Below are 12,661 nucleotides of genomic sequence, written 5' to 3'. Positions count from 1 at the left end.
CCCAATCTGAGGTCCTGAGCACTCTGGAGAAGGTTTTCATCCAGGATATCCCTGTACTTGGCCGCATTCATCTTTCCCTTGATTGCAACCAGTTGACCTGTCCCTGCAGCTGAAAAACACCCCCACAGCATGATGCTGCCACCACCATGCTTCACTGTTGGGACTGTATTGGACAGGTGATGAGCAGTGCCTGGTTTTCTCCACACATACCGATTAGAATTAAGGCCAAAAAGTTCTATCTTGGTCTCATCAGACCAGAGAATCTTATTTCTCACCATCTTGGAGTCCTTCAGGTGTTTTTTAGCAAACTCCATGCGAGCTTTCATATGTCTTGCACTGAGGAGAGGCTTCTGTCGGGCCACTCTGCCATAAAGCCCCGACTGGTGGAGGGCTGCAGTGATGGTTGACTTTCTACAACTTTCTCTCGACTGCATCTCTGGAGCTCAGCCACAGTGATCTTTGGGTTCCTCTTTACCTCTCACCAAGGCTCTTCTCCCCCGATAGCTCAGTTTGGCCGGACGGCCAGCTCTAGGAAGGGTTCTGGTCGTCCCAAACATCTTCCATTTAAGGATTATGGAGGCCACTGTGCTCTTAGGAGCCTTAAGTGCAGCAGAAATTTTTTTGTAACCTTGGCCAGATCTGTGCCTTGCTACAATTCTGTCTCTGAGCTCTTCAGGCAGTTCCTTTGACCTCATGATTCTCATTTGCTGACATGCACTGTGAGCTGTAAGGTCTTATATAGACAGGTGTGTGGCTTTCCTAATCAAGTCCAATCAGTATAATCAAACACAGCTGGACTCAAATGAAGGTGTAGAACCATCTCAAGGATGATCAGAAGAAATGGACAGCACCTGAGTTAAATATGAGTGTCATAGCAAAGGGTCTGAATACTTAGGACCATGTGATATTTCAGTTTTTATTTTTTAATAAATCTGCAAAAATTTCAACAATTCTGTGTTTTTCTGTCAACATGGGGTGCTGTGTGTACATTAATGAGGAAAAAAAATTAACTTAAATGATTTTAGCAAATGGCTGCAATATAACAAAGACTTAAAAACTTTAAGGGGGTCTGAATACTTTCCGTTCCCACTGTATGTATCATTCAACTGGCATCCTGCTGAAACCACTACAAGATGATTGATCTTCACCACAATATAGGCTACGGACCCCCAATATAGCCTTATATGTTTGACTTACCTGTATAGGCAACCTGTCTATACTATATTTGCACAAGCCCACTACATGGACATGCAGTGTATATATATATATATATATATATAGGCTATTATCTTTGACCATACAGGACTAAGCATCTAAATTGGCTTTATCTACAGCAGCACCATTCCTTCCTTTCTTTAGCTGGTTCGTGCGTGCGTTTGTGTGGCACTGAGATTGGCGCCGTAGTGTGAAAGCGTTGTCATTTTTTCTGTATGTGTTTTTAATGCGGAATGTTCTTGGGGGGGGCTCTATATATTTGTAAATGAATAAAGCTATTTCCTAATTAGATACTCCGTGATTGATCCTCCATTTTGCTCTTTTGGGACATCTTTGTTCCATCACCATCAATTTTTCATGTTGATATATCTGAGCTTAGAAGGGATCCCGTCTAGCTGACGAATAACAATCTATGTTGCTATTTGCAACTTATGCAAAGTGGATTCCATGATTGTTTTTAATTATTTAAACGCATTGACAATTATTAGCCTCGAGACTATACAGGGCCAGACTGGTCTACTGGGATAGCGGGAGATTTTCCAGGAGGCTGCCTGCCCTGGGGCTGCTTTGCAGGGCCGATTCTGGGTGGGTGCACGGGCTGCCTTTGAAGGGAAGGGAGCGAGCGCCACTGGATTACACAGAGTGGGGATCTCCCACTTACCGCAGTGTCATACGAAGTCCCACCTCCTGGACAGGCTACTATGATGGACGTCACACTGGTCCAATGCCGGGACGTGTGACGACCATCATAGGAGCCGGTTCAGGAGGCGGGACTTAGTGTGACAGCGGCTGTGCCGGGTAAGCGGAGGATCCCCCCTCTGTGTAAACCGGCAGCTCTCCTCTCCCCATGCACTGGCAAGGCTGCGTTGATGGGCACAGGTCAGGCTGCATTGATGGGCACTGGTGCCTATAATACACTCTTCAAATGTGCTTTAAAATGCATGGTTTTCCCTTTTATGAACAAGAATATAATGATGTTATGCTGTTGGGCTGGTATGAAATTAATTTCCAGGTCTGGTTTTCATTCCCAGTCTGGGCCTATAGTATGCAGTTTGCACAAATCACCGCTCACTCACCAGGCAGTTCCCAGAACAAGAATGGCAGAAACCAATTGAATAATTTATTGGGGGAAGTGGGGATGGTTACAACGGCTTTAGTGCGGCCTCCATCTAGTTCTGGTTTTGTTTTAAAGCCCTCCCCTCCCCATCTGCTGTGCTGCGGTCCACCGCCCACGGGACAGCACAGCAACAGGCCACAGCAGCACACACTCCACAGCCAGCTTAAGTGAGCTCTCAGACCCCGTCACTGAGGCCCGCCGGACAGGTCTGGAAAAGGCCGCAGGCCAGCCAAGCAGCAACCAGCAAGTGAGCCTAACCCCCCACCCCCATGATGCCAGGCTTGGGCTGGACTTACTTTAAAATGTGGGAGGGTTATCAAATTTACCTTCGGGCTGAAGTCCCTGGTCTTTTTCCCACCTAACAAAAACGCTAGTGCCCCCATTGCAAGCTGCCCGCTCTGTCAGCACTCGGCAGGAGCACGGTCGAGGGACCCTAGAAGAGGAGGATCAGGGTTGCATGGAGCAGGTAAGTATAACAGGTCTATTATTTTGAAAAAAAAAAAAAAAAAAAAAAGCCTTTAAATATCACTTGAACAACTTGTTACAGCAGTGAGCCTGTCAGAACATGAGGGCAATGTTAGTGGCCACATGCAGACCATTATTCCATATAAGAGGACAATCTCATTAGTATAATATAATATAATATAATATATGAGAAAAAAAAAAAAGTTATTTAGAAACCCAAAATTAAATGCCGTTGATTGAAATACTAGGAAATATACAAAAAGGACTGCCTAGGAGAGGCCTTCAGAATATTTTTGGCTGCAGAATCAAGGATGATGACTACTAATTCAGGAGTTCCCCCTGTGTATTTAGCTATTTCACTGAAATTTGAAGCCTGTGTGTATGGGACATTGTGCTGAACTTCTACCCCACTGGGCCTAATTCTACTATTGGTTTTGAGGATCATGGGACACGTTTTTCTAAGAAGTCATCATAAATCAATATCTGCATACTTCTTGCAGGATGGTGACTCAAAAGCAAGAGGGTCAGTACATTAGCCAGAAGGGAGAGCAAGGGTAGCCTCCGTGTTTTGTCCCTGAGAGGTTTACAAAGATATACATACACACATTTTTTTCTTTTTGTACAGTTGTATTACACCATTGAACATTAGATCCTCCATATTTTTTTTGTTAATACACAGTGTACAATGTCAACTATTATTTTATTGGCCCTGTAACATGGAGCATATAATATTCCCCAACACTGCACCGTAACAGGGCCAGGAAAGCTATTCATTAAAATACAAAAGATAGTCAGACTCATAATTAAAGCTGTAATTTACGTATGAATTTTATTGGACCACATTCTCTGATTGGACGCGGTGTTGTCACTGCCCACCTCTCCACCTCATCCTTTCAGATAATGCCTTGCATTCATTAAAAATAAAAAAATACAAGGCGTTCTTGTGAACACTGGCAGTGCCAAGTAAGCGACCCCCTGTGGTTACTATGCAGAAGGGCAGGCGCTTGCCACTGGTCCCGGAAGACTGCCATCGCTGTAGTAGAAGCGACTACTGCAGTGTTTTGCAGCTTCCATAGGAATCATTCAGGTATAAGATATGCATGTTTACATTGGTCCAAGCTGGACCAATGTAGTTATGGACAATAAAATTCATACCTAAACATCAGCTTTAAAGCCAAAACATTTGATTTATTGTTTCGTTTTGGATAGAGGCATCACTAGAGAGCAGTAAAAATGAGAAGTTCTAAATTATGCTTTACTCCGTCCACAAAAAAAAAAAAAAAAAAAAAAAAAAAAGAAAAATAAACTGACACAGTGTTGAAGGTGCTTGTCTAAGCTTTCCCTAAAGTCAGCAAGGGGCACATTGTAGTAGGCTGACAACACAAATCACAATACTAACTTGATCTTGTAAGTAAAATTGATTTTTTTTTTTTTTAAACATAAATTCAGTTTCCTTCTCATTAACATACTAGCAAACCAAAATGCATATAACTTACATTGTTAAATAGGAAACAAATCTTTACTCTTGCTATAACTTGCCAGTTAAAATTCAAAATAATTAAAATTTTGAGTACTCCACATATATACAAATTTCAACTTTTTTTTTTTTTTTATGTTTTACAAGCTAATGTGTATTCTCTTTGAGAATGCTAACATAATGATGTACAGACATAGTGATCTATGCAAAATAAACATTTACATGCATGTCTGGCTACAAAATTATCACTGCAAATTAATCTAGCAACTAGCTGGTTAGAACAAACAAGATCATCCCAAAACATTCACAAAAGCACCCCTAGCAGCGTGTTTAAAAGGTGTGCTAAAGGCTGGAAGCTGTGCCCAAAAAAGGCAGGTAGAGGGCAGAGGACTAATCACCAGAATTGCCTGTGGTTTCCTTGCAGCTAATTTTTCCTTCATTACCAGGAGGGGGCCATCTTACTGGAGGTTTAAAAAAAAAAAAAAAACACACCCTGCAAGACAAAGGCATAATGAGCTAGTATGCATCACATACTAGCTCATACTGAAATACTTACCTTAGAGCGATGCCCTGCAGTGCCGCCCACACTCCGCTCCCATGGCTGACATCTTTCACCAGCATTAATGCCAGGTTTGCGGGCCCCGGCAGTGTGATTGGCCAGAGCCGCAATGATGTCACTCCCGCATACCGCCAGTCACAGCACAGGTAATGAAGAAACAGCACGAGCGGGCAGTTTCTTCAGTGCGCATGGCCCCGTTGACATTGGCAGCAGTGCATATAGTGAATATCTCCTAAACTGTGCAAGTTTAGGAGATATTTACAGTACCTACAGGTAAGCCTTACTATAGGCTTACCTGTAGGTACAAGTGGTGTAACAGAGTTTACAATCACTTTAAAGCTGTACTACACTATGGGCGGATGTGCGCTCTCTTCCCTTTTGTTTTTTGTTTAGATATGTTCCTACCACCCAGTGGAACAGTAGAAAGCTGCAACACCCTGTTATTATACTTATTTAATTTGACTACAGACTACAACCACCAGCCAGCAAGAGGAAAGTCTATCCTTGATCTGCGCACCAGCTAGTTTGGTTCTTTCAGATTAAAAGCACCACTTTTGCTGGCTGTAGCTCCACCCCATTCTAAAGCCCAATTTATAGGCCTTCCTGTGGGCAGAGATACAGTCAGCACTGAGCCCCCGCCCCTCTCTAACTTGACTGTTCTTTTACTTTTGGCAATGATCAATCAGTGCTGCTGGTTCAATCATAATAGTAAACAAAAAATCATTCATCACTGAGGGGTTGTGTATGTTTACAAGCAGCTGCAAGACAGATTATACAGCCCTACAGAGCTGAAAGATCTTTAAGTCACTAGCGCAACTTCAAAGTCACCCGACATTTAAGCCGTGCCACACAGCGCAACTTCATTCCGGCTTGCAAACGACTTCTTTAACAGAAGTCAATGCAAGTCTCTCTGAAGTCGCCCCAAGTAGTGGAGGAACCTTTTTCTAAGTTGGAGCGACTTGATTTTAATTGCCAGGAGGACTTTGTATGTTTACAGGCAACTGCAGAAAAATCACACAAAACTGCAACGCTGAATCATCTTTTGCTATAATGAATGAACAGGCAGTGCTGCTCAGCTATGTAAGCTGTCTGCTGCTTGTATATACACAGCCCCGGCAGATGGATCACACAGCTCCGCGTCACCTTTTTTTTATGAATGAAGGATCAGCGCTGTCCGAACTGGTGACACTGCCAAGCAACATTGCCTGTTCATTCATATTAGTAAAAGATCACTTGTTATGACGCTGTGTGATCCATCTGCTGGGGCTGGGTATTTATGAGAAGCTGCAGATAGATCACACAGTGCCTCAAGCTGTAAGATCTGTTGTGTATAGATGTGTTGATTTACAAAGAAGCCCCTGCTACCAGAGACCAGTGCTGTCAATCACAGTACTTCTTTTTAAGCAGTGTGGTTGGACAGCAGGGATGGGGGGGGGGGGGGGGGGGGGGCAAAATGTCCACCCTGCTTAGAATTAGCTGGACAGAACCTAAAACAGGACCAAGTGCTACATGCATATATTAACACAGATAAAAAAGCATAATGAGCTACACCCCTGTAGTTAGGTAAGGGAGGAATTACTTCCAATATAACCCAAACCTAATAGCACCCGTCACTGCTCAAATTAGAGACAGTAAACTTCTCTAGACCAAAGGCAGCATATAATTAAAGAGGACTAAAGATTCTCAAGAGAATCATCACAAATGAGTAAGACAGGTAGTAGAAAAAAATATAAATTTATTGAATAAACATGGATTAAACCACATAACCTTCACCATTTCATATTAAAAATGACAACGTTGTCGAATCAGCCTAGCAGCCACAATGTTCATGCCTCCATATTGATGCTCACACACACAACTAGATCCCCATTGGGGGAATGTTGCTGATTAATGAAATTGATCACAAACTGTCCCCGGTCCACAATAGCAATGTGAGAAAAAATGTCTGTGGGATGCGGGGGTCAAGAATCAAATTAATCAGTAACTAGATGAGGTGGGTGAAGTGAAGGGATTCTGCTCGATAATAAAGCCGATAAGTAATGCTGGGTTAGATGGTAAAGGTTATGTGGTTTTACTCATGTTTATTCATTAAAGCAATTTATAGTTTTTCTACCTTCCTTACTCCTTTTTGATGAGTCTCAAGGATCTTTCGTCCTCTTTAATTATTTAGAAGTGCTACATGCACTTGTAATGAGAGAAACTTGTATGTGGTCATTGCCAACCTATCCTTCTAGAAAAGCAGGTTGCATGGCTGTCCTATTGACGCTCTTGCTTTTACACTAAATCACCCTTACCTATATGGCCAAGTATGTGGTAAGTATGTATGCAAGTATGTGGACTCCTCTCAGAATAATGAAGACATTTTAGACGTTTGAGTGCTTCCAACCTTTTGGCAGCAATTAGGTTTCTTTTTTTCATCACTGTACACCAAGCCAGCTCCATAAAAGGCATGGTTTTAGGTGTTTGGTGGAAGGAACTCAAGTGGCCTGCACAGAGCCCTGTTATCAACCCCACTGAACATCTTTGGGTTGAACTGAACACCAACTGCAAATCAGGTCTTCTTGTTCAACATCAGTTCCTGACCCCACAAATGCCTTTTTCGCAGAATGGGCACAAATTCCCACAGACACATGCCAAAATCTTTTGGAAAGTCTTCCTAGAAAAGTGTAGGCTGTTATAGCCACCTGTGTGCATGAAAAACTGCATATTCAAGCCCATAGTTTTGGGATGGGTTGTCCAGCAAGCTCATGTACCGTATATGTGTGATAGGTGTCCACAAACTTTTAGTTATATAGTGTACAGAGTCACTGATAAGGACTTCTGACTTTTTTGAACTGCCTCTTGTTCTGGGTCACCGTAACTGCCAGGCAACTAGAATTGCAGAAGGGCATTTCTCTGAAGCCAGGTTTACTTTTAAAACAGAACTGCTTATTCTTTTAAGGAAACTGCTAAACTTAGTTTACATTAATCGGTTTTATGCAATCCAATACGACATTCTAGGTGCACTGGCATTTCAGTTTTGGGTACATGACTTCAGTTTACCTAAGCCCGATCAGCTTGTTATACTGACATAGCCAGAGCAGCTATGAGTTCTCAGTTCTACTTTGCGGTCTTGACCCCAATGAATACAGCTAAAGTGTACTACAGCACAGGAAAAGGACTTAGATGTAGGCAGGCCATAGATTATACCATTTTCTTTCACTACAGGTGGAAAGAAAATTGCTCGATTCCCCCATCAACACAGTCAGTGCTAATAGGGAAATCCCACCCGCAGAGCTATTGTGTTCCCTAAAGGCAGAACAAAATGATCAATGCTAGTGGCTATAGCTGGCGGCACTAATCATTCTGGAAAAAAGCCGACAGGCTGGTTGTACACAAGTTAATCGATAGATCGACTTGTATACAATCAGGGTTGCCATACATGGATTGCAATTTGGCTGGTCCTTGCTGAGCCCACCGAATTTCGATCCATGTATGGCTGGCTTTAATGTAATGCTATTCAAATCTGTATTCAGTGGTCACATTTTCCAGATTTCTTCACAGAAGCAGATGAAATAATCTGATTCTTTTAAACTCTGTTTAAAGGAATTTAGAGGAAGTCATCCCCTTCCATGTTTTTTTTTTTTTAAATGATCTCTTACCTTGTTTGCTTGGTTACCCTCAAAATACATACTCACATGCATGCCAGGCCCCTTGTCTCCATCTCCTTTGCTTATGGGAGGCATACAGGGATAAATGCCTGAATGCAGAAAGTCCACATTCAGGGCATACAGGCCTCTATGCAAATACCACTATGAACAGCGTACAGCAGCTGCGAATTGCAACCCGTCAATGCTTTTGACTTGCTTCTGGCAGCGGGCTCTATTCTGCACCTCTGCTTCCTGGGCACTGAAATACTTGAAAAAGTACTAGCAATGTGGTTGCCATGGAATCCACCTCAACTTTTTTGTGCACAGCTTTTATTATATTAGGGCCATCTTCTCATCTTTGTACTGTGGCTACAGGGCTGTTTTAAAGGGTATGTCCATCCAAAACGGATATTGCAATTCCTGGGAGATTGGCCACCAGCTTTTTTCATCTCTGGGTTGTGGAGACAATGCCTGGAACCGGTCACGCTTGGCATTTCAGTTTGGCTGCAAAGAGACATTCAATCCCTATTGCATTATCATGAAAATATATGAAAACTCAAAAGGCTGAGTGGGACCCCTTTTCTAATGGCAAAGCTGGGAACCCCCATTATCCACCAGAGACCCAGAGATGAGAGGTGTCTATGGGCAATTACACTTTCCAGCATCCAGGAAAACTGTTGTTGCGCAGCTGCATCAAGCAGATGTTTAATCCCAACTACTCAGCCTGTATAAAGCTGGAGCAGAATCTTCATCCTTTGTTCCTCCTTGCAGTGCCTCATGCTGCCAGATAATAGGCTCCCTTACTTCACGCAATCACCTTACTAATTATGCAATGTAAGTACAGTGATCTCCCCACTGAGCTATTGTGTTCTGACAGGGGGACTGCCCCTTCTCCAGAACACAACATTCAGTGTTCGCCACCATTGGCTGCCAGCACTGATCGGATGCTGGGTTTTCCAGCATCCCCGTTCAACAGAAGCCAGACATTCGGCCAGCTTTTGTCGAAAAGGCTGGTGTACAAACGGCTGAATGTCAGAAAATTTCTGTTGAACAGGCCGATATTCAGCTCGTGTGTTCCAGGCTTACAGAATACTGCACTTCTAACTCTGTATAGGCTGGGCACTTGAGATAAAGCTTTCTGCAAAATACAGGTACATCTCTATATTTCCAGCATGGCAACATATCGCCTGTCTAAATTACAATGCATTTTTATAAAACTAGTCATCCTTTAAAAGCCCAGATCCATGCACAATGTTTTTTCCTTTTTTTTTTGTAACCTTAATATTTGCTATGACTCACTTTAATCTAGAACTGATTTTTTACTTAAATGGCGGTTTCTAAAGAGGACCATAGATTATGCAATTTTCTTGCTGGATTCCCCCATTAACACATTCAGTGTTTATGGGGGATTCTTGCAGCACTCTTGTATTTTGCCGACAGAAAGCATGAGGAGCCTTCACTGCAGCAGAACACAATGATTAGTGTTTGCGGCTTATAGCCAGAGGCACCAACTGTTGGGGAAAAACTCAACAGGCTGGTTGTACAAGAGATTGACTTGTGTGCAACCAGGATGCCCCATACATGAATGGAAATTTGGCCGGTCCCTGCTGAACCGGCTGAAGTTCGATCCATAGATGGCCGGCTTAAGCTCACCTGAGCTGGCAATGTAAAGAAACAGATGTTGTACTTCTGACTCTACACTACATCAGAAAGGTGTCCATGATAGACACCGATTCTGGTATTGTCTCTTCGCCCCCTCCCTCTTTGCTATTCACAAAAAAACAGCCTGTGATGAAGGTGCAGCCATGCTCTGTGAATGGCAAAGCAGAGAAAGGTGTGGGGGCACAACACTGGAACCAGCATCTATCAGACACTGACCCAATGCAATGGTGAGCCAAAAAGTACAGCTCTCTGTGTAGCTCTCTGTTTTCACCAGCACAGTGGAGCTTAGAGACAGTTATGTTAGTAAAAAAAACTGTTGTGGTTTAAAGGAAAGATTGCAAATATAAAGAAAAAGAAAAACTGTACCTGGAATTGGGCTTTATTAAAGGAACACTATTTGTTTACAGACAATCAGGTGAGCACTCATGGGCACTACCGTTTCTGCTTTCTTTGATGCTTCCACGTCATATCATGCTGAAGAAGGAGGCACATAACCCCAATTAATAGACATTTGGAGAAAAGCAATTAGAACTGCCACATATCCACAAAAGGTGATCCAATTTATAATTAAGACTATTCCCAGCCAGGGTCCATGCAGAGCAGAAACCTAAATCTCTGCTATCCGAGGGTTACAGCCAGATGCATATTTGCTGCCAAACGTTTCCTTATTGCACAACGGCTTATAAACTCTGTAGAACTTGGCATTAAGTCTTTTGCTGATTGCAACTTTGCGCTGAGGGCTGCCAGTATTCCGGTTTCCAACAGTTGTGATGCACAGCTAGTTAACAAAAAAATTTAACTATATTTTCTTACAGCATAATCTCCCAATATCACATATTTACAGTATTTAGGCTCTCTCGATGGTTTTGACCTCTTTCAGAGCATTTTATGAGCCAGGCAGCTCCTTAAGGACAAATGTCAATCATTCATTCTGTCCAGGATATTAATTTGTTTGTATTGTGTGTCCTATACAGTCCAAGTTGAGCTGTGCAAATGGCAGGTGCAGTTCAAACATATGAATATCCATATTTCGTGAGATTCGTTTTATAAAGAGCTCTAAAAGAAAACTTAAAAGAGAACAGCGGTGGCTGCACCAAATGAGGAAGGTAAAAGGGAAATTATTTGCAGTGGCTTTTAAAAGTGAGGTCTTACAATGGATTCATGCTCACAGCAACACAAAGCAATGTAGCAACCAGGTGTATGATAATACTGACATCCTCATCCTTTACAAGCCTCTGTCACCTAATTCAAAAGCATTCTAGAATGTTTTTTGATACATACAACACACAGACCTCAATCACAGGATGGCCCCATGATCACTTGCAGGGTGATGGACTTGGAAATAAAGAATTGCCGTGCCGCGTAAGGTGCCTTTCAAGATTATCCAGGATGGAGATGGTAATACGCAAAACATCCACATTGGCACCTGCGTGATCTCTGATATTGTGCAGCTTCGTCAGACCACCCTCTTCGATTAACATGCTGCAGTATCGAACAGCTGTAAAGAGAAGCAATGAGGTTATAAAGAAACAGGAATTTTGTTCAATGAATGCATACAGCGATCAGCTATAAGATTAGGACCATTGACAGGTAACGTGAATTAAAATTAAACGATCTCGATCCAATGGCATCTGAAAATGGGTGGGAGATATTAGACAGCAGGTGAATAGGTTATCCCTGATGATGTGTTCAAAGCAGAAAACAAATTGGCAAGCATATGGATTTGAGCAACTTTGGCATGGGTCAAATTGTAATGGCTAGAAAATTGGGTCAGAGCAACTCCAAAACTGCTGCTCCTGTGGGATGTGTTTGGTCTGCAGTGGTCAGGATCTTCCAAAAGTGGTATAAGGAAGGAAAACGGCAAAACTGGTGACAGGGTTATGAGTGGCCAAGGCTCTCTGATGCACATGGGGAGCGAAGGCTGGTCAGTGTCCAATCCAATAGAAGAGCTACTTTAGTTCAAATTTCTTAAAAAGTCAATGCTGGTTCTGATAAAAGGCATCAGAGCACACAGCACATCGCAGTTTGTTGCGTATAGGGCTGGGTAGCCACCAACAGATGAGGTTGCCCATGCTGACCCATGTCCACAGCCAAGAGCGCCTGGAAGAAGGTGGCCGGGTCTGATAAATTCAAAACTGGTTTGAGGAACACAAGAACGAGTTTAAGTCCAAGCCTCAATCCACATGCATGGGATGTGCTGGAAAAACACATCTGTTCCATGGAGGCCCCACCATGCAACTTACAGGACTTAAAGTGGTTGTTAAGCCACTCTGACCTGTTTTTATACTATCCTCACTGTCTCCTGACAGGTGCCCCTGTGTGATTTATTTATAAAGCTCTGATCGGCGCTCATGTGACCGGCTGGCTCTCTCCTCCTCCCCTCCCGAAAAAAAGAAAATTGCTAGATTCCCCCCCATCAACACAGTTTTTGTTTATGGGGAATGCCTCCTGCAGCGCTATTGTATTCTGCCGGCAGGGAGCCTTCCCAGCTGGCAGAATACAATAATTACTGCTAACGGCTATAGTAACGGCAAAAA

The 12,661-nt window shown here is 42.9% G+C and overlaps 1 protein-coding gene across 1 annotated transcript in view; it reads right to left on the bottom strand.

The window, feature by feature from the left end:
• Window positions 1–4,202: 4,202 nt before the first annotated feature.
• ZYG11B (zyg-11 family member B, cell cycle regulator) overlaps window positions 4,203–12,661 on the bottom strand; it is a 64,846-nt gene continuing 56,387 nt past the window's right edge. Inside the window, exon 14 of the mRNA XM_073593504.1 lies at window positions 4,203–11,622. Within this exon, the coding sequence (XP_073449605.1) occupies window positions 11,441–11,622 (182 nt within the window). The 3' untranslated portion in view covers window positions 4,203–11,440. The remainder of the gene's footprint in view (window positions 11,623–12,661) is intronic.

The sequence above is a fragment of the Aquarana catesbeiana genome, linkage group LG07 (genome assembly GCF_042186555.1).
Source record: "Aquarana catesbeiana isolate 2022-GZ linkage group LG07, ASM4218655v1, whole genome shotgun sequence".
Lineage (NCBI taxonomy): Eukaryota > Metazoa > Chordata > Amphibia > Anura > Ranidae > Aquarana > Aquarana catesbeiana.
This window is presented reverse-complemented; position numbering and strand designations above follow the sequence as displayed.